Source organism: Pseudophryne corroboree, chromosome 2, assembly GCF_028390025.1.
Source record: "Pseudophryne corroboree isolate aPseCor3 chromosome 2, aPseCor3.hap2, whole genome shotgun sequence".
Lineage (NCBI taxonomy): Eukaryota > Metazoa > Chordata > Amphibia > Anura > Myobatrachidae > Pseudophryne > Pseudophryne corroboree.
In genome coordinates, this window is record NC_086445.1 from 464,121,233 (window position 1) to 464,147,800 (window position 26,568).

Below are 26,568 nucleotides of genomic sequence, written 5' to 3' on the forward strand. Positions count from 1 at the left end.
TTTTAATGTTGCACTAATGGCACGCCACCTCATGCCAACCATTTTTATTGTCCAATCCTGTCTGCCTTTTAGTCCTGATTTTGTGATTGTGGCGTTTGTGTCACAACACTGAGCTAGTAACCACGGAACACCAGCACTCACGTTTCCCACGCTGCTGTGTTGTGCTTCTCTGGGTCTATCTTTTTATTGTCACTGTGGTGATCTAATATTTCATTGGAATCCATGTCTTCTGGTCTCTCATGTAAAACTGGGTTAATCCCATTTTGTGGCAAGCATTTCCTATTCACTCTCCTCTCTTTCTGCTGATATATTTTTATTTTCTTGTGAGCAATTTCCAGTTTCCTTTCAAGCTCCCAGATTTTTCTTTTGATTTCAGCAGGGCTACGAAGGCAATAGCTGTGATCGCAAAGAGTGTCCGTCTGTGTGCCTGTGGTGCATGGAGGTGACGTGTCCTCTTCTGGCTTTATAATGGTTGTTTTCAGAAAAGCAATCTGCAGGGTAAATATAAAAAGAAGCGATGATCCAGTCATGATTGTGCATAAATAGACTGAATCTTCCTTTACATATTTAAAAATGTTGTAAATGACAAATTAAACCTCAAACGTAAGAATCTAATTTAAAAATGAAAGGAACAAAAATAAGATTTTACTTACCGATAAATCTATTTCTCGTAGTCCGTAGTGGATGCTGGGACTCCGTAAGGACCATGGGGAATAGCGGCTCCGCAGGAGACAGGGCACAAGAATAAAAGCTTTAGGATCAGGTGGTGTGCACTGGCTCCTCCCCCTATGACCCTCCTCCAAGCCTCAGTTAGGATACTGTGCCCGGACGAGCGTACATAATAAGGAAGGATATTGAATCCCGGGTAAGACTCATACCAGCCACACCAATCACACCGTACAACTTGTGATCTGAACCCAGTTAACAGTATGATAACAACGAAGGAGCCTCTGAAAAGATGACTCACAACAACAATAACCCGATTTAGTTAACAATAACTATGTACAAGTATTGCAGACAATCCGCACTTGGGATGGGCGCCCAGCATCCACTACGGACTACGAGAAATAGATTTATCGGTAAGTAAAATCTTATTTTCTCTGACGTCCTAGTGGATGCTGGGACTCCGTAAGGACCATGGGGATTATACCAAAGCTCCCAAACGGGCGGGAGAGTGCGGATGACTCTGCAGCACCGAATGAGAGAACTCCAGGTCCTCCTCAGCCAGGGTATCAAATTTGTAGAATTTAGCAAACGTGTTTGCCCCTGACCAAGTAGCTGCTCGGCAAAGTTGTAAAGCCGAGACCCCTCGGGCAGCCGCCCAAGATGAGCCCACTTTCCTTGTGGAATGGGCTTTCACAGATTTTGGCTGTGGCAGGCCTGCCACAGAATGTGCAAGCTGAATTGTACTACAAATCCAACGAGCAATAGTCTGCTTAGAAGCAGGAGCACCCAGCTTGTTGGGTGCATACAAGATAAACAGCGAGTCAGACTTTCTGACTCCCGCCGTCCTGGAAACATATATTTTCAGGGCCCTGACAACGTCCAGTAACTTGGAGTCCTCCAAGTCCCTAGTAGCCGCAGGCACCACAATAGGTTGGTTCATGTGAAAGGCAGAAACCACCTTAGGGAGCAATTGAGGACGAGTCCTCAATTCTGCCCTGTCAGAATGAAAAATTAAGTAAGGGCTTTTATATGATAAAGCCGCCAATTCTGACACACGCCTGGCTGAAGCCAGGGCTAACAGCATCGTCACCTTCCATGTGAGATATTTTAAGTCCACAGTGGTGAGTGGTTCAAACCAATGTGACTTAAGGAACCTCAAAACAACATTGAGATCCCAAGGTGCCACTGGAGGCACAAAAGGAGGTTGTATATGCAGTACCCCTTTTACAAATGTCTGAACTTCAGGTACTGAAGCCAGTTCTTTCTGGAAGAAAATCGACAGGGCCGAAATTTGAACCTTAATGGACCCTAATTTTAGGCCCATAGACAGTCCTGTTTGCAGGAAATGGAGGAAACGACCCAGTTGAAATTCCTCTGTAGGGGCCTTCTTGGCCTCACACCACGCAACATATTTTCGCCAAATGCGGTGATAATGTTTTGCGGTTACATCCTTCCTGGCTTTGACCAGGGTAGGGATGACTTCATCTGGAATGCCTTTTTCCTTCAGGATCCGGCGTTCAACCGCCATGCCGTCAAACGCAGCCGCGGTAAGTCTTGGAACAGACAAGGCCCCTGTTGGAGCAGGTCCTTTCTTAGAGGTAGAGGCCACGGGTCTTCCGTGAGCATCTCTTGAAGTTCTGGGTACCAAGTCCTTCTTGGCCAATCCGGAACCACGAGTATCGTTCTTACTCCTCTCCTTCTTATGATTCTCAGTACTTTTGGTATGAGAGGCAGAGGAGGGAACACATACACTGACTGGTACACCCACGGTGTCACCAGAGCGTCCACCGCTATTGCCTGAGGGTCCCTTGACCTGGCGCAATATCTGTCTAGTTTTTTGTTTAGACGTGACGCTATCATGTCCACCTTTGGTTTTTCCCAACGGTTTACAATCAGGTGGAAGACTTCTGGGTGAAGTCCCCACTCTCCCGGGTGAAGGTCGTGTCTGCTGAGGAAGTCTGCTTCCCAGTTGTCCACTCCCGGAATGAACACTGCTGACAGAGCTATCACATGATTTTCCGCCCAGCGAAGAATCCTTGCAGCTTCTGCCATTGCCCTCCTGCTTCTCGTGCCGCCCTGTCTGTTTACGTGGGCGACTGACGTGATGTTGTCCGATTGTATCAATACCGCCTGACCCTGAAGCAGGGGTTTCGCTTGACTTAGGGCATTGTAAATGGCCCTTAGTTCCAGAATGTTTATATGAAGAGATGTTTCCATGCTTGACCACAAGCCCTGGAAATTTATTCCCTGTGTGACTGCCCCCCAGCCTCTCAGGCTGGCGTCCGTGGTCACCAGGACCCAATCCTGAATGCCAAATCTGCGGCCCTCTAGTAGATGAGCACTCTGCAGCCACCACAGAAGAGACACCCTTGTCCTTGTCGACAGGGTTATCCGCTGATGCATCTGAAGATGCGATCCGGACCATTTGTCCAGTAGATCCCACTGAAACGTTCTTGCATGGAATCTTCCGAATGGAATCGCTTCGTAAGAAGCCACCATTTTTCCCAGGACCCTCGTGCACTGATGCACTGACACCTGGCCTGGTTTTAGGAGGTTCCTGACTAGCTCGGATAACTCCCTGGCCTTCTCCTCCGGGAGAAACACCTTTTTCTGGACTGTGTCCAGAATCATTCCTAGGAACAGTAGACGTGTCGTTGGAATCAGCTGCGATTTTGGAATATTTAGGATCCACCCGTGCTGACGTAACACTACCTGAGATAGTGCTACTCCGACTTCTAACTGTTCCCTGGACCTTGCCCTTATCAGGAGATCGTCCAAGTAAGGGATAATTAAGATGCCTTTTCTTCGAAGAAGAATCATCATTTCGGCCATTACCTTGGTAAAGACCCGAGGTGCCGTGGACAACCCAAACGGCAGCGTCTAAAACTGATAATGACAGTTTTGTACTACAAACCTGAGGTACCCTTGGTGAGACGGGTAGATTGGGACGTGGAGATAAGCATCCTTGATGTCCAGAGACACCATATAGTCCCCTTCTTCCAGGTTTGCTATCACCGCTCTGAGTGATTCCATCTTGAATTTGAACCTCTTTATGTAAGTGTTCAGGGATTTTAGATTTAAAATTGGTCTCACCGAGCCGTCCGGCTTCGGTACCACAAACAGCGTGGAATAATACCCCTTTCCCTGTTGTAGGAGGGGTACCTTGATTATCACCTGCTGGGAATACAGCTTGTGAATGGCTTCCAAAACTGCCTCCCTGTCGGAGGGAGACTTTGGTAGAGCAGACTTCAGGAACCGGCGAGGGGGAAACGCCTCGAATTCCAGTTTGTACCCCTGCGATACCACCTGTAGAATCCAGGGATCCACTTGCGAGTGAGCCCACTGCGCGTTGAAATTCTTGAGACGGGCCCCCACCATGTCTGAGTCTGCTTGTAAAGCCCCAGCGTCATGCTGAAGACTTGGCAGAAGCAGGGGAGGGCTTCTGCTCCTGGGAAGCGGCTGCATGGTGCAGTCTTTTTCCCCTTCCTCTGCCCCGGGGCAGGAAGGAATGGCCTTTAGCTCGCTTGTACTTATGGGAACGAAAGGACTGAGTTTGAAAAGACGGTGTCTTTTTCTGCTGATGTGAAGTGACCTGGGGTAAAAAGGTGGATTTTCCAGCCGTTGCCGTGGCCACCAGGTCCGAAAGACCAGCCCCAAATAACTCCTCCCCTTTATACGGCAATACTTCCATATGTCGTTTGGAATCCGCATCGCCTGACCACTGTCGCGTCCATAACGCTCTTCTGGCAGAAATGGACATAGCACTTACTCTTGATGCCAGGGTGCAAATATCCCTCTGTGCATCACGCATATATAGTAATGCATCCTTCAAATGCTCTATAGTTAACAGTATATTGTCCCTATCCAGGGTATCAATATTTTCAGTCAGGGAATCCGACCACGCGACGCCAGCACTGCACATCCAGGCTGAAGCGATTGCTGGTCGCAGTAGAACACCAGTATGTGTGTATATACTTTTAAGAATATTTTCCAGCCTTCTATCTGCTGGTTCTTTGAGGGTGGCCGTATCAGGAGACGGTAACGCTACTTGTTTAGATAAACGTGTGAGCGCCTTATCTACCCTAGGGGGTGTTTCCCAACGTGTCCTAACCTCTAACGGGAAAGGATATAGCGCCAATAATTTTTTAGAAATTAGCAGTTTTTTGTCGGGGGAAACCCACGCTTTATCACACACCTCATTTAACTCATCTGACTCAGGGAAAACTATTGGTAGTTTTTTCACACCCCACATAATACCCTTCTTTGTGGTACTTGTAGTGTCAGAAATGTTCAATGCTTCCTTCATTGCCGTGATCATGTAACGTGTGGCCCTACTGGACATTACATTTGTCTCCTCACCGTCGACACTAGACTCAGTATCTGTGTCTGGGTCTGTGTCGACCCACTGAGGTAACGGGCGTTTTAGGGCCCCTGACGGTGTCTGAGACGCCTGGACAGGCACTAATTGATTTGCCGGCTGTCTCATGTCATCAACCGTTCTTTGCAAAGTGCTGACATTATCACTTAATTCTTTAAATACGATCATCCAGTCAGGTGTCGACTCCCTAGGGGGTGACATCACTAACCCAGGCAATTGCTCCGCCTCCACATCATTTTCCTCCTCATACATGTCGACACACACGTACCGACACACAGTACACACACCGGGAATGCTCTGATAGAGGACAGGACCCCACAAGCCCTTTGGAGAGACAGAGGGAGAGTCTGCCAGCACACACCAAGCGCTATATATATATACAGGGATAACCTTATATAAGTGTTATTCCCTTATAGCTGCTGTTTATATAGTTTTTAGCTGCCAATAGTGCCCCCCCTTCTCTTTTTTACCCTGATTCAGTAGCAAGTCTGCAGGGGAGAGTCAGGGAGCCGTCCTTCCAGCGGAGCTGTGAGGGAAAATGGCGCTTGTGTGCTGAGGAGATAGGCTCCGCCCCTTCACGACGTCCTTATCTCCCGCTTTTTCTGTAAAAAATGGCAGGGGTTAAAATACATCCATATAGCCCCAGAGCTATATGTGATGTATTCTTTAGCCAATCTAAGGTATATCATGTTATATTGCGTCTCAGGGCGCTCCCCCCCAGCGCCCTGCACCCTCAGTGACCGGAGTGTGAAGTGTGCTGAGAGCAATGGCGCACAGCTGCGGTGCTGTGCGCTACCTTAGTCTGAAGACAGGATCGTCTTCTGCCGCCGATTTCACCGGACCTCTTCGCTCTTCTGGCTCTGTAAGGGGGCCGGCGGCGCGGCTCCGGGACCCATCCAGGCTGAACCTGTGATCGTCCCTCTGGAGCTAATGTCCAGTAGCCTAAGAAACCCGATCCACTCTGCACGCAGGTGAGTCCGTTTCTTCTCCCCTTAGTCCCACGATGCAGTGAGCCTGTTGCCAGCAGGACTCACTGAAAATAAAAAACCTAAAATATACTTTTATTCTAAGCAGCTCAGGAGAGCCACCTAGCCTGCACCCTTCTCGTTCGGGCACAAAAATCTAACTGAGGCTTGGAGGAGGGTCATAGGGGGAGGAGCCAGTGCACACCACCTGATCCTAAAGCTTTTATTCTTGTGCCCTGTCTCCTGCGGAGCCGCTATTTCCCATGGTCCTTACGGAGTCCCAGCATCCACTAGGACGTCAGAGAAATTTAACAAAATTAGACGCAGTCATGACTTGAAATTGTTATTCACATAGACCGCTGTGCACAAGTGTGCCTTATGAGGTTTCTGTACCGGTTTTTTTTTTTAAATTTTTTATTTATTTAGCAAGAGCCAAATGGATATACAGGAAAATGTATGCAAATGCCAGTAAACAGATAGCTCTTAATTTTACATATATATATATATATATATAACAAAATAAAACACAAAACAAAACAAAAACATAAAACAAAATAAAGTGAAAGAGAACAATTCAAAAGAAAGGGAGGGGGTCAGGTCAGGTAGGACGAAAAGAAAAAGCAAGACAATAGAAAATACAATCACAAATGGCAGAACCATTAGTAGTAGCTTATATGGAAAACAAGGTGGGGAGCCGTGGGGAGGGCCCGAGAGCAAAACGTCAAAGGTGATAATATCATAAAGGGCAGGGAGGGAAGATTGAGGATGCGTAAGCATCAACAAGACATCATCCGCAAACAGCAAAATTTTTAAATCCTGGGGACCCGCTTTCACTCCTCGCACCTTGTCAGATAGTCTTATCACAGCGGCAAGTGGTTCAATGACCATAGCAAATACGAGGGGTGAGAGTGGGCAGCCTTGTCTAGTGCCATTAGTAAGCGGGAAGGGATCAGAGAGAATACCATTGGTCAAAACTCTCGCAATGGGGGACGAATACAGGGCCGAGACAGCGGTTAAAAATTCAGCACTGATACCAAACTTTTGCAAAGTTTGAAATAAGAAAGGCCACGAAATGCGATCAAACGCCTTTTCAGCGTCCAATGATAGGATAAAGGAAGGGGTTTGTCTGTGATTAAGAATTTGAATGAGATCTATTGTTCGCCTAGTGTTGTCCCTGGCCTGACGACCCGGGATGAAACCCATTTGGTCATAATGGATCAGGCCAGGGAGAACACTGTTTAAGCGTGTGGCTAAAATATTGGCATGCAGCTTAACATCGACATTCAATAACGAGATTGGCCTATAGCTTGCACAGTCATGGGGATTTTTACCTTCTTTATGAATAACAATTATTTTGGATTCAAGCATGGTTTGAGAAAATTGGGACCCATGCAACACTGCATTAAATAGGGGTTTAAGGTAGGGTATCAAAATATGGGCAAACTTTTTGTAGTAGGAAGCTGAGAAGCCATCAGGTCCTGGGGCCTTCGATGGCTTCTGAGTCTTCTAGAACATTAGAAATCTCTTAGTCAGTGATATCACAGTTCAACTGCGGAGACGCTTGCTCAGATAAACAGGGGAGGTGGGCACGCTGAAGGAATTTGTTAATCATATCATCAGAAGGCCTGGGTTCCGTCACGTCCCTATTCAAATTCTAAAGGTTAGAATAAAAAGCCTGAAATTCACGGTTAATAATTTGAGGGGAATGAGAGAGGCCACGCATGCTAGTTTTAATAGTCAAAATGTTATTGCGTGAGTTCCGAGCTCTAAGTCTAGACGCCAGGATCTTGTCAGCTTTATCTCCCTTTTCATAAGAAATGTGGTTCAATTTCTGCAGGGATTTGGCAGTACGATCTGACAGGAATAAAGAGAGGTCAGCTTGAGAATCAGTCAGTTTCCTATGACGAGAAGCCATACTAATAAGGTGGCCTCGTAAGACAGCCTTATGAGCTTCCCAGAGGGTCAATGGAGAAATATAGGGAGAGTCATTAAATTGGAAATATTCCAATAAGTGATTTTTAATCTGATCAATATATTCAGAGTTATACAGGAGGGAATCGTTAAGTCTCCAAGAGGCAGGGGGCTATTGAGAAACAATGGATACAAGGTCAGCCGTTATGGGAGCAGTGATCCGACCAAACCGTAGGATGAATGGCAGCTGAGGCAAGCTTAAGTGAAAGATCCCTACTTAGAAGGATCATGTCAATCCTAGAATACGTTTTATAGACTGAGGAGTAGAACATATAATCCTTAGCCGTGGGGTCAATAAGTCTAAAAGAATCAAAGAGTATATGATGTTTAAGGAGAGATAGTAAGGCTCTCGACGACGGAGATAGGGAGCCCAAAGCTGAGGAGGTGCGAGAGGAGGAGCGATCTATGGCATTATCTAGGACTTAATTAAAGTCACCAGCCAGAATCAGTACACCTTTAGCATACTTCGATAGCAAGGCATCAATTTTCTTAAAGAAGTGGGCTTGTTTTTGGTTTGCGTATATATGTTAACCAAGGCACACAGGGTATTGTTGAGTTTCCCCACCAATATAAACCACCTACCCTCCTTGTCAGCATAAACATTCTCTTGATCAAACAGGAGATGGGAAGCAAAGAGGATGGACACCCCTCTTTTTTTCTGGTTGGAATCACAGGCATGGAAGGTCAGGGGGAAAGACTTTGATTTTAACTCTGGGTGGAGGGATTTCTTAAAGTGTGTTTCCTGCAGAAAAACAAGGTCACTTCTAGAGCGTTTAAGGGACAGAAAACGCTTAGTACGCTTCGAGGGGATATTCAAACCTTTGACGTTCTGCGAATATACTCTAAGAGCCATAACATGTAACAGAAAGATTCGCCTCGGGACCTCCCACGGAGAGTCGAGCCACTACAAAAAAAAAACAATATGAGTAGGACAAGAAAAATAAACAGCCAATACATTACAGTATAATATTGACAACCCTGGGGAAGGGAAAAAACAAAAAAGGGAAGCAAGCAAAAAATTGGCAAATAAGGGAGTACGGGGAAGTGGAAGACCAGGAAGAGTTACTTCTGGTCTGAGGTGCCGGTTAGGGAAAATTAAGGAAGAGTCACCGAGTGACAAAGACTGGACATGGGCGGAAAGCACATTAGGGGGGGCATGGGCAGGGCGGCCCGTAGGCATAGTGAACAACAAGGTCAGGAAAACCATTCCCGACCCGAACAACAGATAATAAAGTTTAAAACCAAAATGAATTGGCAGTCAAAAAATTCTCTATTCCTACTACTGCTCATGGCAACCACCTACAAGGTTGGTTATAGAAAGGGAGTTATAATCATCTAGTATATAAGAGCAGTTGAGGGGTATGTAGCATAACAGAGGGTAAGATATCCCGATACAGAACAGGGGTAAAACAACCTGAAAGAGCTACGAGCGTCAAGTCGACAAGAACTTAACAGAACTACAGTATAACAAGTCAAAATGGCACATGAATGATGCAAAAAAGTAATAAGCAAACAGTAAAGATAGCAAACCAGGATAGCATCATGGTGTTAAGTCAAACAGCTTGCAAGGTTTAAGAGCAACTAAACAGACCCTGCGGAAAAGTTCAGGTTGGAGGGCCAGAAGACGCAGACTTCCTCACAGAAGGCACCTTCGACCATTCACGATTTAGAGATCGGGGAGGAGCAGAATCCGGAGTAGAGGGTTGGGCATTTTGTTTTCCAGGTGTTGTGTCAGTGGTTGAGGAAGGCATAGATAACCCCATGGAGGCCAGAAGGCGTTGAACTTCGTCCAGGGATTTAGCTGCTTGGAATCAGTTTTGGTGCCAGATCAGAATGCGGAACGGGAAGCCCCATCTGTAGCGTACATTATTATCTCTCAGGAGTGTAGTGACAGGTTTAAGGTCTTTCCGCTTGAGCAGTGTGGCAGGGGCTATATCTTGGTAAATTTGAAGGAAATGGTCTTGAAAAGACACTAACGTAAGTTTACGAGCCTCACGGAGTATGTCTTCCTTAGCCGTAAAGTAGTGACAACGCAAGATGACATCCCTGGGTTGAGAAGGATCCCGAGTTCGAGGACGGAGAGCTCTGTGGGCCCTGTCCAGGAGTAGATGATCCTCTGGAGTGGAGGGAGAGAGCTGCGAAAAAAAGCTTCTTGAGATAATCGCCCAAGGTGGTTAAGTCGAATTCCTTAGGGATGCCACGAATGCAAAGGTTATTATGTCTTGCCCGATTGTCCTGGTCCTCCTGATGTTCGAGCAAGAGGTAGACATCTTGTTTCAAGCCTTGCTAAAGTCGTGTTGAGACGATACAACATCATCCATCTTGGACTCCAGATGATCAGTCCTATCACCTAAATCATTAAGCTCGGTCTTGAGAGAAATGATTGCCTCACATACTTCAGCCTGTACAGCTTGAACAGAGCGCCGAGTCTCCTGGACCTCACGAAACTGAGAACGGATATCTTTTCTGGTGAGTGGGGAGTGATCAGAGTCGTCGGAGTCGAAGTTCTCTTGCTGCAAGGCTTTTGCGCCTCTCTGGGTCTTGTCAGTAGAGAACGCAAATTTTTTCAGGCTCTGGGAACGGTCCGAACTTCTTTGCTTGCGTTGACCCTTGGGCATAGTGAGAATATATGCCTTCCTAGTGGGATGTATGTAGGAAAAATACAGTAGCAGGAAAGCCGAGAATGAGTTACAGATTAATGTTGGAGGAGAAAGCTAGGGTCCCGGGCCTGTGAAATCTTCAAAATATCACAGAATATAACAAAGTTCTCAGAGGAGAAGTTGAAGATATAGGGGGGAATTGGGGTGGATAAACACTAGCGTGAGGAGAGGTTGTTGATCTACCAGGTTACCAGAAGAGGGAGCTCCACATCCATCGAAGGCAGAGAGACAACAGCAGATGCACAAATATGAGAACTGTTATATCCTCAAATTAGCACAGGAACAAGGTAAGTATAAAAGTCAGCGCTGGGATATGCAGAGGTACAGGTGCGTACTAAGCAGAGTTGTAGGCATAATCAGGCATCCAGAGTGCTAGACAGCAGAGTAGTATATTGTAAATCCATATGACGGTAGAGGAACGGGTATCATGGTATACAGCGTCCATAGGTAAGAGGCAGATAGTAAGAGGAATTGCACCCCTATATCTGGACCACCACACTGCAGTATAGTGACAGTCTGTACAGAGCAATGTGTTGAAGTCGAAAATATTACACACACCACGTGCAAACACAACACAGAGTGGCCTCTGTGCTTGTGCGTAATCGCGGTGCATACGCATACACGCACGCTACAAACACTGGGTCATGAGCCTTGCGTATTGGCGCGTGGTATGAGTATATACGGTAGCATACGCATTCGCACAGAAAAGCTACAAAGACATATTCAATATTCAATTCATATAGTGCTCAATTTACACATTCTCCACACACATTTCCAGCAAGTTACATTTACTCAAAGGGTAAAACAATAGAGTTATCCAGCTTTACAGGATGTGAGGGGACAGAGCAAGGTTAGGATATAGTGTTTGGTATCCAGATGTGCAGTATTTTGAGATCTATGTTCCGGTTGTTATGTGCAGTTAATCGCATGTTTCTGCGCATAGATATGCCCAGAATTGTAATATTCACAAATACTGTAAATACTGTACTCTTGATATTCGGCGGGAACCCGGTGGTGGAGACCTGCAAGCACACCTCGACCAAGCATCGCCCACTCATTCAAACCAACCTATGACCCCTCATGTACTGTAAATGACCTGCCCCTTGACCTATGGAAGAAGAGCTTACATTTCCTATTGTATTGTATTTGGACCCATTGTATAAAAGAAAGGCTCCCTGACCAGGCACCAGTCTATTCTCTGAAGGTCATCTTGCTAAGACTGACTGAGGCCTGGATCCGGGAGCGCTGGCGAACAAACGTATGTACTATTGGTTGTAGCTCTTCTCTGTAATGTTGTATCTTTTGAGTAAATGTTGTTGATACGTTGGACCACAACATAACATTTAACTACTGGTGTCGCATTCCATTATTGTTTGGGGAATAAGGTGTATTCAGCTACACGTGTCACTGCATTGTGCGCACAGCGTGTCGGCGTGTATACGCAACGTGCATACACATCTTAGCGGTTATTGTTTACGTTTAGCGGCCGCAGTGGCCCGAACCACAGTGTGATTAGGTATTGCTTTTTCTTTGTAAGTAAATCGAACTTTACAAATGGGACCAGCAATGGGTAGGATGGCTCCAGCAGTGCAGACAAGGAGCATCCAAGAGAGATTGACACTGAGTGAGCGGGGATCTTGAGAGACGGGAGCACACTAAATCAGCCCACCACACATACAGCGGGACGGGTGGTAGACAGCAGGAAACATGAGTGGGGAGCACCTGTATATCCGCTTCTATTGTCGACCTTTCAGACCCTGTCGGAGTAGGTCCAGCTCAAATCAGCCAACAATGCTCCTTCACGAAAGGAGCCAAACAGATGCATAGGGGGACCAGCGTCAGCAGGGAAGGTGGTCACGGCGCGAAGGAGAGCTGGGCGCCGGATGCAGCCGCCAGCGGACCCTCCGCACCAGGAACAGCAGTGGGAGCAAGGCCAGATTATTAGTGGGCTGTAGGTGACTCACCGCGATCCACAGCCAAATGTCCGCATTCAGGGCCGGCACCAAACTGCAGTTCTCCGTCCTGAAGCAGGATGTCAGCAACACTCCCGGCCACGGGTCGGGACCACAGCAGAGTTGTCCCTTCGGAGGTGTAGGAGAGGCGAGAGCAGATCCCACAGGTGGGTGCCGGGGAGAAGGCAGCGCTCGCTGTGTCCAAGATGGCGGGCGGGTTCGCCGGGATCCAAGCCGCGCTACGGGGCTACAGCGCCACCAGGCGGTCAGGTGAGTCAGACGGGAGGACACGTATGCGGCGCCGGATCAGGAGTGAGGAGAGGTCCGGCGTAGGTGCAGGAGTCGGGGACGTCCGGGGAGGGCCGGTACGCAAGGCCGCGGCTTCACTCTGGATACAGGCCCCAGCCAGAGGGAACACCGTCAGACCGTCCAAAGGTTAGCCGGTGCGGTCCAAGTGTGCAGGCAGGACACCGGGAGTCACAACAAGGTGTTTGGAGGTGGGGGACCCCGTTATAGGCGCCCTTAAAACGTCCAGGGTGCAGGAGCACAGAACACACGCAGCTGTCCTCTTTGCCAGCCAAGCCATGCCCCCCTCTGTACCGTTTTTTAACTCAATCGTATAAGAAGTCTACCTAGCAGCCAAGTGTGCTTATACTTTGTAACAAAAAGTAATCTCAAAGAATTCTAGGTTTGACTTAAGTTACTTATACATAAAGTGCATACTACATTAAATTGGCAACTTTTTGGGGTTTAATTTGGAAAATAAAAATAAAACCAGCATATTAACGTATTTGAATACTATAATATTTTTCAACTGATGTCACATAAGTAATATGCGGCTTAGGAAATGGAAAAAAAAAATGCAACACCAGTATCATATAAGTATGCTCAGCGCCAATTTATCACACCGTAGAGGGTGGAATCAAGACAACACTAAGACAGTGCACTTGTGGCATAGAAGATATGGTGAGGTTGTCAATGGATAGGTAAATTGAGGTAAATGAGAAGATGGTGGAGAAACGATCAGCTCAGTCTTAGACATGTTAAGTTTAAGAAAATCGAACTTTACAATTTGTAAACGCTAGGGCATCCATGATGAAATAGACAGTGGGAGAGGTAAGTGGGGAGAAGTCAGAGATGGAGAGGTATCAACAGCATAGAGATTATATTGGACGCCAAAAGGGCTCACCTAGTTAGGAGGTATAAAGGGAAAAGAGAAGAGCACCGAGAACATAATCTTGGGGAAAGCCACCTGGCAGTGGAAGAGTTGGAGAAGTGGAGTAATGAGAAGAGATAGAAGAAGCCGTCAGAGTGGAAGGACGACAGCCAGGAGAGAGCATCTGCAGGAGAAGAGGGTAGTTTAGTTTCAAAAGAGGCATCGAGGTCAAGGTGAATGAGCAAACAGCAACTGCCCTTGTATTTGGCAGCAAGATGATGATTACAGACTTTAGAGAGGGCAGTTTCTGTAGAGTAGAGACTATGAAAGCCAGGCTGCAGTGGATCAAGTATGTGTGAAGGCACTAGTCTCCGGGCGCCAGCCCTGAAGGGGGCAGACTGACCAACTCCATTGCTCCATGTTCTGCTTTATATGCCCCAGAGCAGGAATAAGCAGAGAGACCAGTGAGCATGTGCTGCAGTCCTCCCTCTCCCTGTCTGGGTGGTGGAAGTGAATGTGATCTGCAGGAGGCACCTATAGGGAGAGACTTCCTCTTGAGTGCACACTCCCCCTACCATAACATCCGCTCCTCCTCACAGCTGAACAGGGAGCACAGGCATCTGCACAGGGGGCCATGTACTCTTTAGCCAATGTCCCGGACCAGGCCCCTCTAACAAGCCCTGGTAATTAGTACACCGCCCCATCTCGGCGCCCCTGGAGAGTGTGTGAGTATGGGTACTGCTGGGACAGAGTGTTGGTACTGAATGCGAGGAGATTGGGAAGGGGGGCATCGGGGGCGCTCCTAGTATGAACTTATTCCCCTGTAATATAAAATGCAAGTTACCACTCTTTAAGATGTACCCATTTTTTCTTTGATTAAGCATTACCCCTGATGAAGTCGACAATGATGAAACGCAATGGAGGAAAGGAATCTGTGTCCACATAACTAAATCCACATTTGCTATGAGCTCACGCCCCCTCTAGGGCAGTGCAAAGAGTGGCACTTCCCTCAACAGTCCCAGTGGAAACAGATCTCAAGTTAATAGTGTATGTAACATTGGTGATGATAATGTTTTGAAATTGATTTTATAGAGATGTTTAAAAGATTTTTACATATTAAATCTATTGTTGGGTCGACATCTTCAGTGCAAGAATCCTCACACTTATGATTGTATAGTCACTAAATATTAAAGTCTTTGACTCTTCCGTTACCATCCTCTGAAAGACTGAGCACCTCTTTTTACTATATCCAACTAGGGCCACTATTGTAAATTTAGGTTTAGGCGCCACCAGGGTGGGTTAGAGTTAGGCTGTGGGGGTGGGGGGGGGTAAGGGGTTAGGGTCAGGCTGAGGGGAGGAGGGGGGTTAGATTTAGGCACTAAGGGGAAAGGTTAGGGTTAGGCTGCTGGAAGGGAGGGTTAGGGGGCAGGGGTAAGGGGAAAACATACTTACCTCGCCCCGTCAGGATTTTAAGGATTGGAATGTCGGTGTCAGTATTGTGACCACCGGCATCCTGTCCGCCGGTCACACAAACCGAACCCATAGAGAACGTTGAAACAAGCCTTAGTTTTCTCTGCAATGACACTTACCTTTTCAATCATATGTTCAGGATAGATAAATATTGTGGGCACTGCATTTACTCTTAAACGCACAGTTTGTCCCGTTCTGTCAAAGCATGATTCCTCAAAATGTCTGGAGCATAAAAACGTATGCAATCCTGGGCAGAAATTTTCTCTGTTCATGAGATTAAGCCATTGTTTTCTCCTTTCTGGATTTGATGGAAATCTATTGTGGAAAACAAGTACGAAACATAATTTGTCAGCATAGTCTCATGGACCTAAGAATCTATAACTGCTTTCATTTTAGGATATCTTGTGTATTTATAGCAATAGAAATCATATCTGAGAATGTAAGTTTAGACGCTTTCATCCTGCCCAATATTTAAAATGTGGTAAATGAAAGCACCTAACAAAGGGGGTCATTCCGAGTTGATCGTTCACTAGTAACTTTTTGCAGCGCTGCGATCAGATAGTCACCGCCTATGGGGGAGTGTATTTTCGCTTTGCAAGTGTACAAACGCTTTTGCAGCCTAAGGCACTAGAAAGTTTTTTGCAGTTTCTGAGTAGCTCTGGACCTACTCAGCCGCTGCGATCACTTCAGTCTTTTTGGTCCCGGAATTGACGTCAGACAACTGCCCTGCAAACGCTTGGACACGCCTGCGTTTTTCCAAACACTCCCAGAAAACGGTCAGTTGACACCCACAAATGCCCTCTTTCTGTCAATTACCTTGCAATCGGCTGTGCGAATGGATTCTTCGTTAAATCCATCACCCAGCACCGATCCTCTTTGTATCCGTACCACGCGCCTGCGCTTTGCGGTGCATACGCATGCTCAGTTTTGCCGAGATTTAACCTGATCGCAGCACTGCAAAAAGTTGCTAGCGAGCGATCAACTCGGAATGCCCGCCAAAATGCTCTGTGTTTGGTGTCACTAGCTTTAAGTTTAGGTGCATTTCCTTTACAGGGAGTCTGTTATATAAAATATACCTTGAAATGGGGATCACTGAACCTACTGAAAATATTTCCTAATGTATTGTGTCAATAATCAGTCACAATATTAGTGTTCACAGAGCATCTCTTTACAGTAGGGATCAATGAACTTTAGTTCAGACACGTTTGATTGTGCAGGAAATGCAGAAAAAAGCAGAACTGTAATTGTGGTTAGAAAACCATGGTTATAGCATAAACCAGGGCTAACCACAGAAGTTGTTTCTTCCCAAAGTGGAAAAAATAAGATTTTACTTACCGGTAAATCTATTTCTCGTAGTCCGTAGTGGATGCTGGGGACTCCGTAAGGACCATGGAGATAGACGGGCTCCGCAGGAGACATGGGCACTTTAAGAAAGAATTTAGGTTCTGGTGTGCACTGGCTCCTCCCTCTATGCCCCTCCTCCAGACCTCAGTTAGAGAAACTGTGTCCAGAAGAGCTGTCAGTACAAGGAAAGGATTTTGGTAATCCAGGGCAAGATTCATACCAGCCACACCAATCACACCGTATAACATGTGATAACAACCAGTTAACAGTATGACAAATAACAGAGCATCAGGTCCATTCCTGATGCAACCATAACTTAACCCTTATTGAAGCAATAACTATATACAAGTATTGCAGAAGAAGTCCGCACTTGGGACGGGCGCCCAGCATCCACTACGGACTACGAGAAATAGATTTACCAGTAAGTAAAATCTTATTTTCTCTAACGTCCTAGTGGATGCTGGGGACTTCGTAAGGACCATGGGGATTATACCAAAGCTCCCAAACGGGCGGGAGAGTGCGGATGACTCTGCAGCACCGATTGAGCAAACACAAGGTCCTCCTCAGCCAGGGTATCAAACTTAAAGAACTTTGCAAAAGTGTTTGAACCTGACCAAGTAGCCGCTCGGCAAAGCTGTAATGCCGAGACCCCTCAGGCAGCCGCCCAAGAAGAGCCCACCTTCCTAGTGGAATGGGCCTTAACTGATCTTGGCAGCGGCAATCCAGCCGCAGAATGAGCCTGCTGAATCGTGTTACAGATCCAGCGAGCAATAGTTTGCTTTGAAGCAGGAGCACCAAGCTTGTTGGAAGCATACAGGATAAACAAAGACTCTGTTTTCCTGACCCTAGCCGTTCTGGCTACATAAACCTTCAAAGCCCTGATCACATCAAGTAACTCGGAATCCTCCAAGTCAGTAGTAGCCACAGGCACCACAATAGGTTGGTTTATATGAAAGGATGAAACCACTTTTGGCAGAAATTGTGGACGGGTCCGCAATTCTGCTCTATCCGCATGGAAAACCAGATAGGGGCTTTTATGTGACAAAGCCGCCAACTCTGACACACGCCTAGCCGAAGCCAAGGCTAATAGCATGACCACCTTCCACGTGAGATATTTCAACTCCACCGTTTTGAGTGGTTCAAACCAGTGGGATTTCAGGAAACTCAACACCACGTTAAGATCCCAAGGTGCCACTGGAGGCACAAAAGGGGGCTCAATATGCAGCACTCCCTTTACAAACGTCTGAACTTCAGGTAGAGAAGCCAACTCTTTTTGAAAGAAAATGGATAGGGCCGAAATCTGGACCTTAATGGAACCCAATTTTAGGCCCAAATTCACTCCGGACTGTAGGAAGTGAAGGAAACGGCCCAGCTGGAATTCCTCCGTAGGAGCATTCCTGGCCTCACACCAAGCAACATATTTTCGCCATATACGGTGATAATGTTGAGCTGTCACGTCCTTCCTAGCCTTTATCAGCGTAGGAATGACCTCATCCGGAATGCCTTTCTCTGCTAAGATCCGGCGTTCAACCGCCATGCCGTCAAACGCAGCCGCGGTAAGTCTTGGAACAGACAGGGCCCCTGTTGCAACAAGTCCTGTCTTAGAGGAAGAGGCCACTGGTCCTCTGTGAGCATTTCTTGCAGATCTGGATACCAAGTCCTTCGTGGCCAATCTGGAATAATGAGTATTGTTCTCACTCCTCTTTTTCTTATTATCCTCAGCACCTTGGGTATGAGAGGAAGAGGAGGAAACACATAAACCGACTGGAACACCCACGGTGTCACCAGGGCGTCTACAGCGATCGCCTGAGGGTCTCTTGACCTGGCGCAATACCTCTGTAGTTTTTTGTTGAGGCGGGATGCCATCATGTCCACCTGTGGCAGTTCCCACCGACTTGTAATCTGTGCGAAGACTTCCTGATGAAGTCCCCACTCTCCCAAGGGGAGGTCGTGTCTGCTGAGGAAGTCTGCTTCCCAGTTGTCCACTCCCGGGATGAACACTGTTGACAGTGCGCTTACGTGATTCTCCGCCCAGCGAAGAATTCTGGTGGCTTCCGCCATCGCCACTCTGCTCCTTGTGCCGCTTTGGCGGTTTACATGAGCCACTGCGGTGATGTTGTCTGACTGAATCAGAACCGGTTGGTCATGAAACAGGGTCTCCGCTTGACGTAGGGCGTTGTATATGGCCCTTAATTCCAGGATGTTGATGTGAAGGCAAGTCTCTTGATTTGACCACAGACCTTGGAAATTTCTTCCCTGTGTGACTGCACCCCAACCTCGGAGGCTTGCGTCCGTGGTCACCAGGACCCAGTCCTGAATGCCAAATCTGCGGCCCTCGAGAAGGTGAGCGCTCTGTAGCCACCACAGGAGTGACACCCAGGCCCTGGGGGATAGGGTGATTAACCGATGCATCTGAAGATGTGATCCGGACCACTTGTCCAGTAAGTCCCATTGAAAAGTCCTCGCATGGAACCTGCCGAAGGGAATGGCCTCGTATGATGCCACCATCTTTCCCAGGACATGAGTGCAGTGATGCACTGACACCTGTTTTGGTTTTAATAGGTTCCTGACCAGTGTCATGAGTTCCTGAGCTTTCTCCATCGGGAGATTAACCCTTTTCTGGTCTATGTCCAGAATCATGCCCAGGAAAGGCAGACGAGTCGTAGGAACCAACTGCGACTTTGGAATATTTAGAATCCAGCCGTGTTGCCGAAACACTTCCAGAGAAAGTGCTACGCTGATCAGCAACTGCTCTCTTGATCTCGCTTTTATGAGGAGATCGTCCAAGTATGGGATAATTGTGACTCCTTGCTTCCGCAGGAGCACCATCATTTCCGCCATTACCTTGGTAAATATTCTCGGTGCCGTGGAGAGACCAAACGGCAACGTCTGAAATTGGTAATGACCATCCTGTACCACAAATCTGAGGTACGCCTGATGAGGTGGATAAATGGGGACATGAAGGTATGCATCCTTTATGTCCAGAGATACCATAAAATCCCCCCCTTCCAGGCTTGCGATGACCGCTCTCAGCGATTCCATCTTGAACTTGAACCTTTTCAGGTATATGTTCAGGGATTTTAAATTCAATATGGGTCTGACTGAACCGTCCGGTTTCGGGACTACAAACATGGTCGAATAATAACCCCTTCCTTGTTGAAGGAGGGGAACCTTGACCACCTGTGGAAGATACAATTTGTGAATTGCATTTAATACTATTTCCCTCTCGTGGGGGGAAGCTGGCAGGGCCGATTTGAGGTATCGGTGAGGGGGCATCTCCTCGAATTCCAGCTTGTATCCCTGAGACACAATCTCTATTGCCCAGGGATCCAACTGGGAGTGAACCCACTTGTGGCTGAAATTTCGAAGACGTGCCCCCACCGGGCCTAGCTCCGCTTGCGGAGCCCCAGCGTCATGCGGTGGATTTTGTAGAGGACGGGGAGGACTTCTGTTCCTGGGAACTAGCTGTGTTGTGCAGCTTCTTTCCTCTGCCCCTGCCTCTGGCAAGAAAGGACGCACCTCGGACTTTCTTGTTTTTCTGTGATCGAAAGGACTGCATTTGATAATACGATGCTCTCTTAGGCTGTGAGGAAACATATGGCAAAAAATTTTACTTTCCAGCAGTAGCTGTGGAGACCAGGTCCGAGAGACCCTCCCCAAACAATTCCTCACCCTTGTAAGGTAAAACCTCCATATGCCTTTTTGAGTCGGCATCACCTGTCCATTGCCGAGTCCACAGGACCCTTCTGGCAGAAATTGACATAGCATTTATTCTAGAACCCAGTAGACTAAGGTCTCTTTGAGCATCTCTCATATATAGGACAGCGTCTTTAATATGCCCCAAGGTCAACAATATAGTATCCTTGTCTAAGGTATCAATTTCCTCAGACACGGTATCCGTCCATGCTGCTACAGCACTACACACCCAGGCCGACGCGATCGCCGGCCTCAGTAAGGTACCTGAATGTGTATAAATGGACTTCAGGGTAACCTCCTGTTTGCGATCCGCAGCATCTTTGAGGGTAGCCGTATCCTGTGACGGCAGGGCTACCTTCTTGGATAAGCGTGTTAAAGCTTTGTCCACCTTAGGGGAGGATTCTCAGCGTAACCTGTCCGTTGGCAGGAAAGGATACGCCATAAGAATCCTTTTGGAAATCTGCAGTTTTTTATCTGGAGATTCCCAAGCCTTTTCACATAACTCATTTAGCTTGTGTGAGGGGGGAAAGGTTACATCCGGTTTCTTTTCCCCATACATATGCACCCTCTTGTCAGGGACTGGGGTTTCCTCTGTGATGTGCAACACATCCTTAATTGCTATAATCATATAACAGATGGATTTAGCCAATTTTGGCTGTAACTTTGCATCATTGTAATCGACACTGGAGTCAGAATCCACGTCGGTATCTGTGTCAACAATTTGGGATATTGGGTGCTTCTGAGACCCTGACGGCCTCTGCGACATAGGACCAGGCACGGGTTGGGACCCTGACTGTCCTGAGGCTTCAGCTTTTTCTAACCTTTTATGCAAGGAATTAACATTATCATTTAAAACCTTCCACATATCCATCCAATCAGGTGTCGGCGCCATCGGCGGAGACACCACATTCACTTGCTCCCGCTCTGCTTCCACATAGCCTTCCTCATCAGACATGTCGACACAAGCGTACCGACACACCACACACACAGGGAATGCCCTTTTTGAAGACAGTTCCCCCACAAGGCCCTTAGGAGAGACAGAGAGAGAGAGTATGCCAGCACACACCCCAGCGCTATCAACCCAGGAATAACACAGTAACTTAATGTTAACCAAGTAGCTGCTGTTTTATATTGATTTTTGCACCTAATTATGTGCCCCCCTCTCTTTTTACCCTCTTCTACCGTGTATCTGCAGGGGAGAGCTTGGGGAGCTTCCTCTCAGCGGAGCTGTGGAGAAAAAATGGCGCTGGTGAGTGCTGAGGAAGAAGCTCCGCCCCCTCGGCGGCGGGCTTCTGTCCCGCTTAAATATGCAATTTTTGGCGGGGGCTCATACATATATACAGTGCCCAGCTGTATATATGTTAAACTTTTGCCAAAAGAGGTCCCAAATGCTGCCCAGGGCGCCCCCCCTGCGCCCTGCACCCTTACAGTGACTGGAGTATGTGAGGTGTGTGGGAGCAATGGCGCACAGCTGCAGTGCTGTGCGTTACCTCAGTGAAGAACGGAGTCTTCTGCCACCTGTGAAGTCTTCTTTGCTTCTCATACTCACCCGGCTTCTGTCTTCCGGCTCTGCGAGGGGGACGGCGGCGCGGCTCTGGGATCGGACGGCGAGGGTGAGATCCTGCGTACGATCCCTCTGGAGCTAATGGTGTCCAGTAGCCTAAGAAGCAGGACCTAGCTTCAGAGAGTAGGGCTGCTTCTCTCCCCTCAGTCCCACGATGCAGGGAGTCTGTTGCCAGCAGAGCTCCCTGAAAATAAAAAACCTAACAAAATACTTTCTCTCAGGAGAGCTCACTGAAAAGCACCCAGTATCAAACTGAGGTCTGGAGGAGGGGCATAGAGGGAGGAGCCAGTGCACACCAGAACCTAAATTCTTTCTTAAAGTGCCCATGTCTCCTGCGGAGCCCGTCTATCCCCATGGTCCTTACGGAGTCCCCAGCATCCACTAGGACGTTAGAGAAACAAAAGGACACCCCCCCCCCCCCCGAAAAATAAATAAATAAATAAATATATAAAATAAATAAATAAAAAATAAAAATCTAGGAACAATAATTTAAAACATGAGTCTCAATGCTACTTGTTGTCATCTTGCAACCGTTTGCTGCTGGTCCTACACTTCTGTCATGTGCAGAGAGAGTTAGATTTGGGTGGGTTATATTGTTTCTGTGCAGGGTAAATACTGATTGCTTTATTTTTATACTGCAATTTAGAATTCAGTTTGAACACACCCCACCCAAATCTAACTCTCTCTGCACATGTTATATCTGCACCCCCCCAACCCCCCCCCCCTACAGTGCACATGGTTTTGCCCATTTGCTAACAAATTTGCTGCTACGATCAGGTCTGAATTAGGCCCTATGTTAGCTGATTGTGCACAGTAACTACTACATAGTCAATCATACCCCTTTTCCACCTACGAGCACGGGTCGCAGCCGGGTGCCTGACACGGGAGCTGCCCCCTGCTGCGACCCGTGCTCGGTCCCTTTCCCATCAGCAGTCACAACCCGGCATATGCCGGGTTGGTGACGCTTCTAGTGACGCGGCAGGGGCGGCGCAGGGAGATCACACGATCTCCCAGCGCCGCCCTTCCATACAGTGTAAACGGGAGCCGTGTCGCATCGACACGGCTCCCGTTTACACTACAACCCTACCCGGATCATTCCCGTGTCCTACCCAGGTAGATAGCCGGGTAGGATTCACGGGTCACTTGATCCGGGTTGACCCTTTTCCACTTGCAAAAAACACGGGTAAATGCGCGCCCCCGTGCATTTACCCGTGTTTTTTGAGCTAGTGGAAAAGGGGTATCAGTGTCAGTGTATGTAGGTCCTTTTATCATGTGTCTCCTCCTAACCACAGAACTGTGGCTGGATGTTCTTTGCGTGGCAGCCCATTCTTGATACATTTGTGACACTGTTTTGCTTAAAAATCCCAGCAGCATTACAGTGCTTGATATACTAAGGCTGGCATAAGTGAAACCTTATCCCAAGTAATTTAAATCGTTCTTTGATTTCTTGATGCATGACTCCAATACACTTCTAACAATGAAAGGGAGGCCTGACATTCTTCTGTAGAATCCTATGTTATGACAAAGGAATTATGGTTCCTCCTTTAATGACAAACTGGCAAAGTTTAGGCCGATCTAATCATATACAAACCATCGCACTATGACAGCCATGCTTGAGGTACTAACAGTGTTAGATTTTCTATAGACGCATAACTGGGTCCAGGTTGACTCATCTCCCCATAGATCATAGTCTAGAACTCTTAAGGATCTTCTTTATGAATTTTGACAAAATTGAGGTAAACAATCTCTAGTAGATATTGTGGTGACTTCTTACTACAGTATTTGATACAATAGTTTTACATGTGCTGGGTCTTACTTCGGGGCTTGCTGCTCGGGTGCGTGACTTAGGCTGTGGTTGCTAAAACAGCCTTCATTGGCAGTGTGCCCACCATCAAATAATCACTTTAAATTATGACCAGAGTAGAAGAGGTTTCCCTTTTTCTTCCTCCCAACAGCACTTTAAGGAAGCACAAGAGCTATATGCCAGGAAAGCAGTCTGATGCCTGTATTTCTAGACACTTTAATGAATGGAGGGCTAGGCCAAAGCCCTATTGCTACTGCTTTACTGGCTCAGTAAAGTGGACACTTATCATTCAAGATCAAGTGGAATTTGTGAAGTTTATTTTCCACTCTGAAGAAGGAAGACTCTTATTTCCATAAAGATAAAGGACACTTGTCTTCAATTCAACCTGTCTACATCCGTAAGGATTTTTACAGAGTTGCTAGCAGTTTTGCATGGTTGCTCCAAAGAAAAGGCTAGAATGCTCTGTGACTCACACGGACAAGGTTGCACATGAGGAACCTTCAGCTGAATCTGCTTGTGTGGCTACAGAGGAAAAAACAACTAAAAGCAAACACTGTGGAAATGAAAGCAGAAGAAAATGGGATACACAAAGACAACAGTATAGCAGATTATTTTAGCAGACCTCAAATCATTCCAAATGACTGAGCCCTGCACAAAGAAGTTGTTAAAATTCTCATCCGGACGTTCTAGCTTGCCCAAATAATATAGATGACAACAGATTTGAACACCAAAGCCTGTCATCTGTGGTTTACAGTAGTTTGGGAAGTTCTCCAATAACTACCTTTGGCTTGAACATTGCATATTGCCTCAAGCACCAGACTGCATTCAGATCCAGGAGCCATCTCTTCAATGGCATAGAGATTTAGTGGTCAATGCTAAAGTGCAAAGAAGTCTGCCTGACCAACACAAAGAAAGCACCTGCCAAGCAACAGTGACTCTAGAAATGACATGCAGCTTATTATGATCTCTTAATTAGGTGTACATTTATATCTCTCAGTAGACCCTAATAAACTCTTACACAAGGAATACAAATAAAGTCTGCAGCTGTCATTATGACCTTGAGATGTTGCAATACCCAGATCACCAAAAGAGGGATAGTCTTGATCTTATTTTATTGCCAATTTTTGTTTTACTGAAATTATTATTTAATAACAAGATAATATTATCCATATTCATGAGCTGTATAAACTATATAATGGGCTTTTCGTGCATGTTTTATTGAATATGTGGTCATCTTTTGTCAGTTCTTGTGTCACATACCTATGAAAAGTAACCCAGTTGTCCCTTTTAGAGTTGTTGGTGCACCCAAAGGCTGCGCACGTTGTGGGCATTGTAATGTCACATAGCTCGCTACAGGGCAACATTTACTGATATTTCGTTCCAGCAGATTCCGTCCAGGTCCGTTTCCAACATGGCCGCCGCCGGCTTCAACGTCACGTGATCGTGGTTCATTCCCACGGCCTACTGACGTCACTCATTTTAAGGTAGACCAGGGTAATTTGATGCTCAGGAGAACGGAACTGTAATGTTCACATCCACCCCGAATTACAGCTAGATCAGCAGCCTAATGGTGACCCATGATACGGAGCTGAAGCAGCAGATTAGTGGGATTCACTAATCGCTAGAGAGTCAAAGGTCTGTGCACATTGTACTGAGACGCGCACACTGCAGGAGCAGCAGAAGCCGGCTGACACTGTAAGTCATTCATTGCAAGCAGATCATCGCTCTTCTCTTCTTCACTCATTGCAATTAACGGCCATAACGATTCTGGGCAACGGGTGACCAGGAGGTATACATCAGGGTTACAGCTGCTAGAATATTATTACTGTGGCTCCTCTGCACACAGCAAGATAGATGCATCTTGTGTGTGCAGCGCTAAGGCACAGGGGCTGATGCAATCACAAGTCGTGCAGTCATCATCTGTCAGACCATCTAGCTGTAGCGCTGATGCCTGATAGTAATGATGGTGACACTTTCCTTCCAATGGTAGTTCATGTAACTTTACAAGTGATTTAGCACAGTCATTGTATGGAATCTGGGAACTTGTCAGGCAAGTCTTTCTAGCCCGAATTCTTTCTTTCTTTTTGCAGTAAAATTACTAACATTTGCTTGTTTAGCTCCAACGTACAGTAGCCCATTGTGCATTACAATTTGGAGCCAAAGACTTTATAAAACAAGATTGAGTACTAACATACAGACAGGTAAGAGGGCCCTGATCACAAGCTTACAGTCTATGCTTATGAGCAGATAAAGATAATGTACCTTTCTCTGACGTCCTAGTGGATGCTGGGAACTCCGTAAGGACCATGGGGAATAGACGGGCTCCGCAGGAGACTGGGCACTCTAAAAGAAAGATTAGGTACTATCTGGTGTGCACTGGCTCCTCCCTCTATGCCCCTCCTCCAGACCTCAGTTTAGTGATGCGAAGCGAGCCCGCAAGGGGTCCAATGCTGCATAGAAAAAAAAATACCCTAAACGAACGGAGAACGAAGGAAACATTTAGGAGCTGTAAGGGCGGAAGTTGTCTCCTGCCCACTCGTTTTGTCACGTCCAGGTCCTTTGCACGAAGGCAACATAGACACAACCGGCTGGGATGGGAAATCTAGTTCACTTTGGTGATTAGTTCATTATGAACTAGTTCACTCAAAAGGTTAGTTCAGAAGATTAGTTCATGTAGTTCATTTAGTTCATCATTTCACTCGCTGACTCAGACTGAAAGGAGTGATTAGGTTTAGAACTAGTCTAGACTATTACACATAGAGTAGGTATTTCTAATACTAGCTCATTGTAGGAGTTATAATCTTTTTCAAATGATCAGATATGTTTAAAATGTCAGATTTTTTTTATTTTTAAGAAAAGCAATAACTTATATAGCAACCTTATAGTGACATATGTATCTCTGCAATATTAATCCCATTGTTGGTACTCCTTTTTACTTCATA

General features: G+C 46.7%; 2 protein-coding genes across 5 annotated transcripts in view; one reads left to right on the forward strand and one right to left on the reverse strand.

The window, feature by feature from the left end:
• Positions 1-25,152, reverse strand: LOC135028523 (THAP domain-containing protein 2-like). 3 transcript variants are annotated; one of them, XR_010224810.1, is made up of 5 exons: positions 24,887-25,152; positions 15,338-15,533; positions 8,800-8,884; positions 8,563-8,722; positions 403-491 (listed from the first exon to the last, which is right to left on the reverse strand). XR_010224810.1 is itself a non-coding variant. In XM_063953784.1 (4 exons), the coding sequence occupies exons 1-4, from the start codon at positions 24,988-24,990 to the stop codon at positions 382-384; spliced, it is 495 nt and encodes a 164-aa protein (XP_063809854.1). In that variant the 5' UTR covers positions 24,991-25,152; the 3' UTR covers positions 292-381. The 3 variants fall into 3 exon arrangements, 2 of the variants coding, with proteins under 2 accessions (XP_063809853.1, XP_063809854.1); XM_063953784.1 differs by lacking the exon at positions 8,563-8,722 and having other exon boundaries at positions 292-491; XM_063953783.1 differs by lacking the exons at positions 8,563-8,722; positions 8,800-8,884 and having other exon boundaries at positions 1-491; positions 24,887-25,082.
• PSPH (phosphoserine phosphatase) overlaps positions 25,093-26,568 on the forward strand; it is a 33,253-nt gene continuing 31,777 nt past the window's right edge. For both annotated transcript variants that reach the window (XM_063953780.1, XM_063953782.1), the window contains exon 1: positions 25,093-25,321. The gene's annotated coding sequence lies outside the window, so the exon portion shown is untranslated. The remainder of the gene's footprint in view (positions 25,322-26,568) is intronic.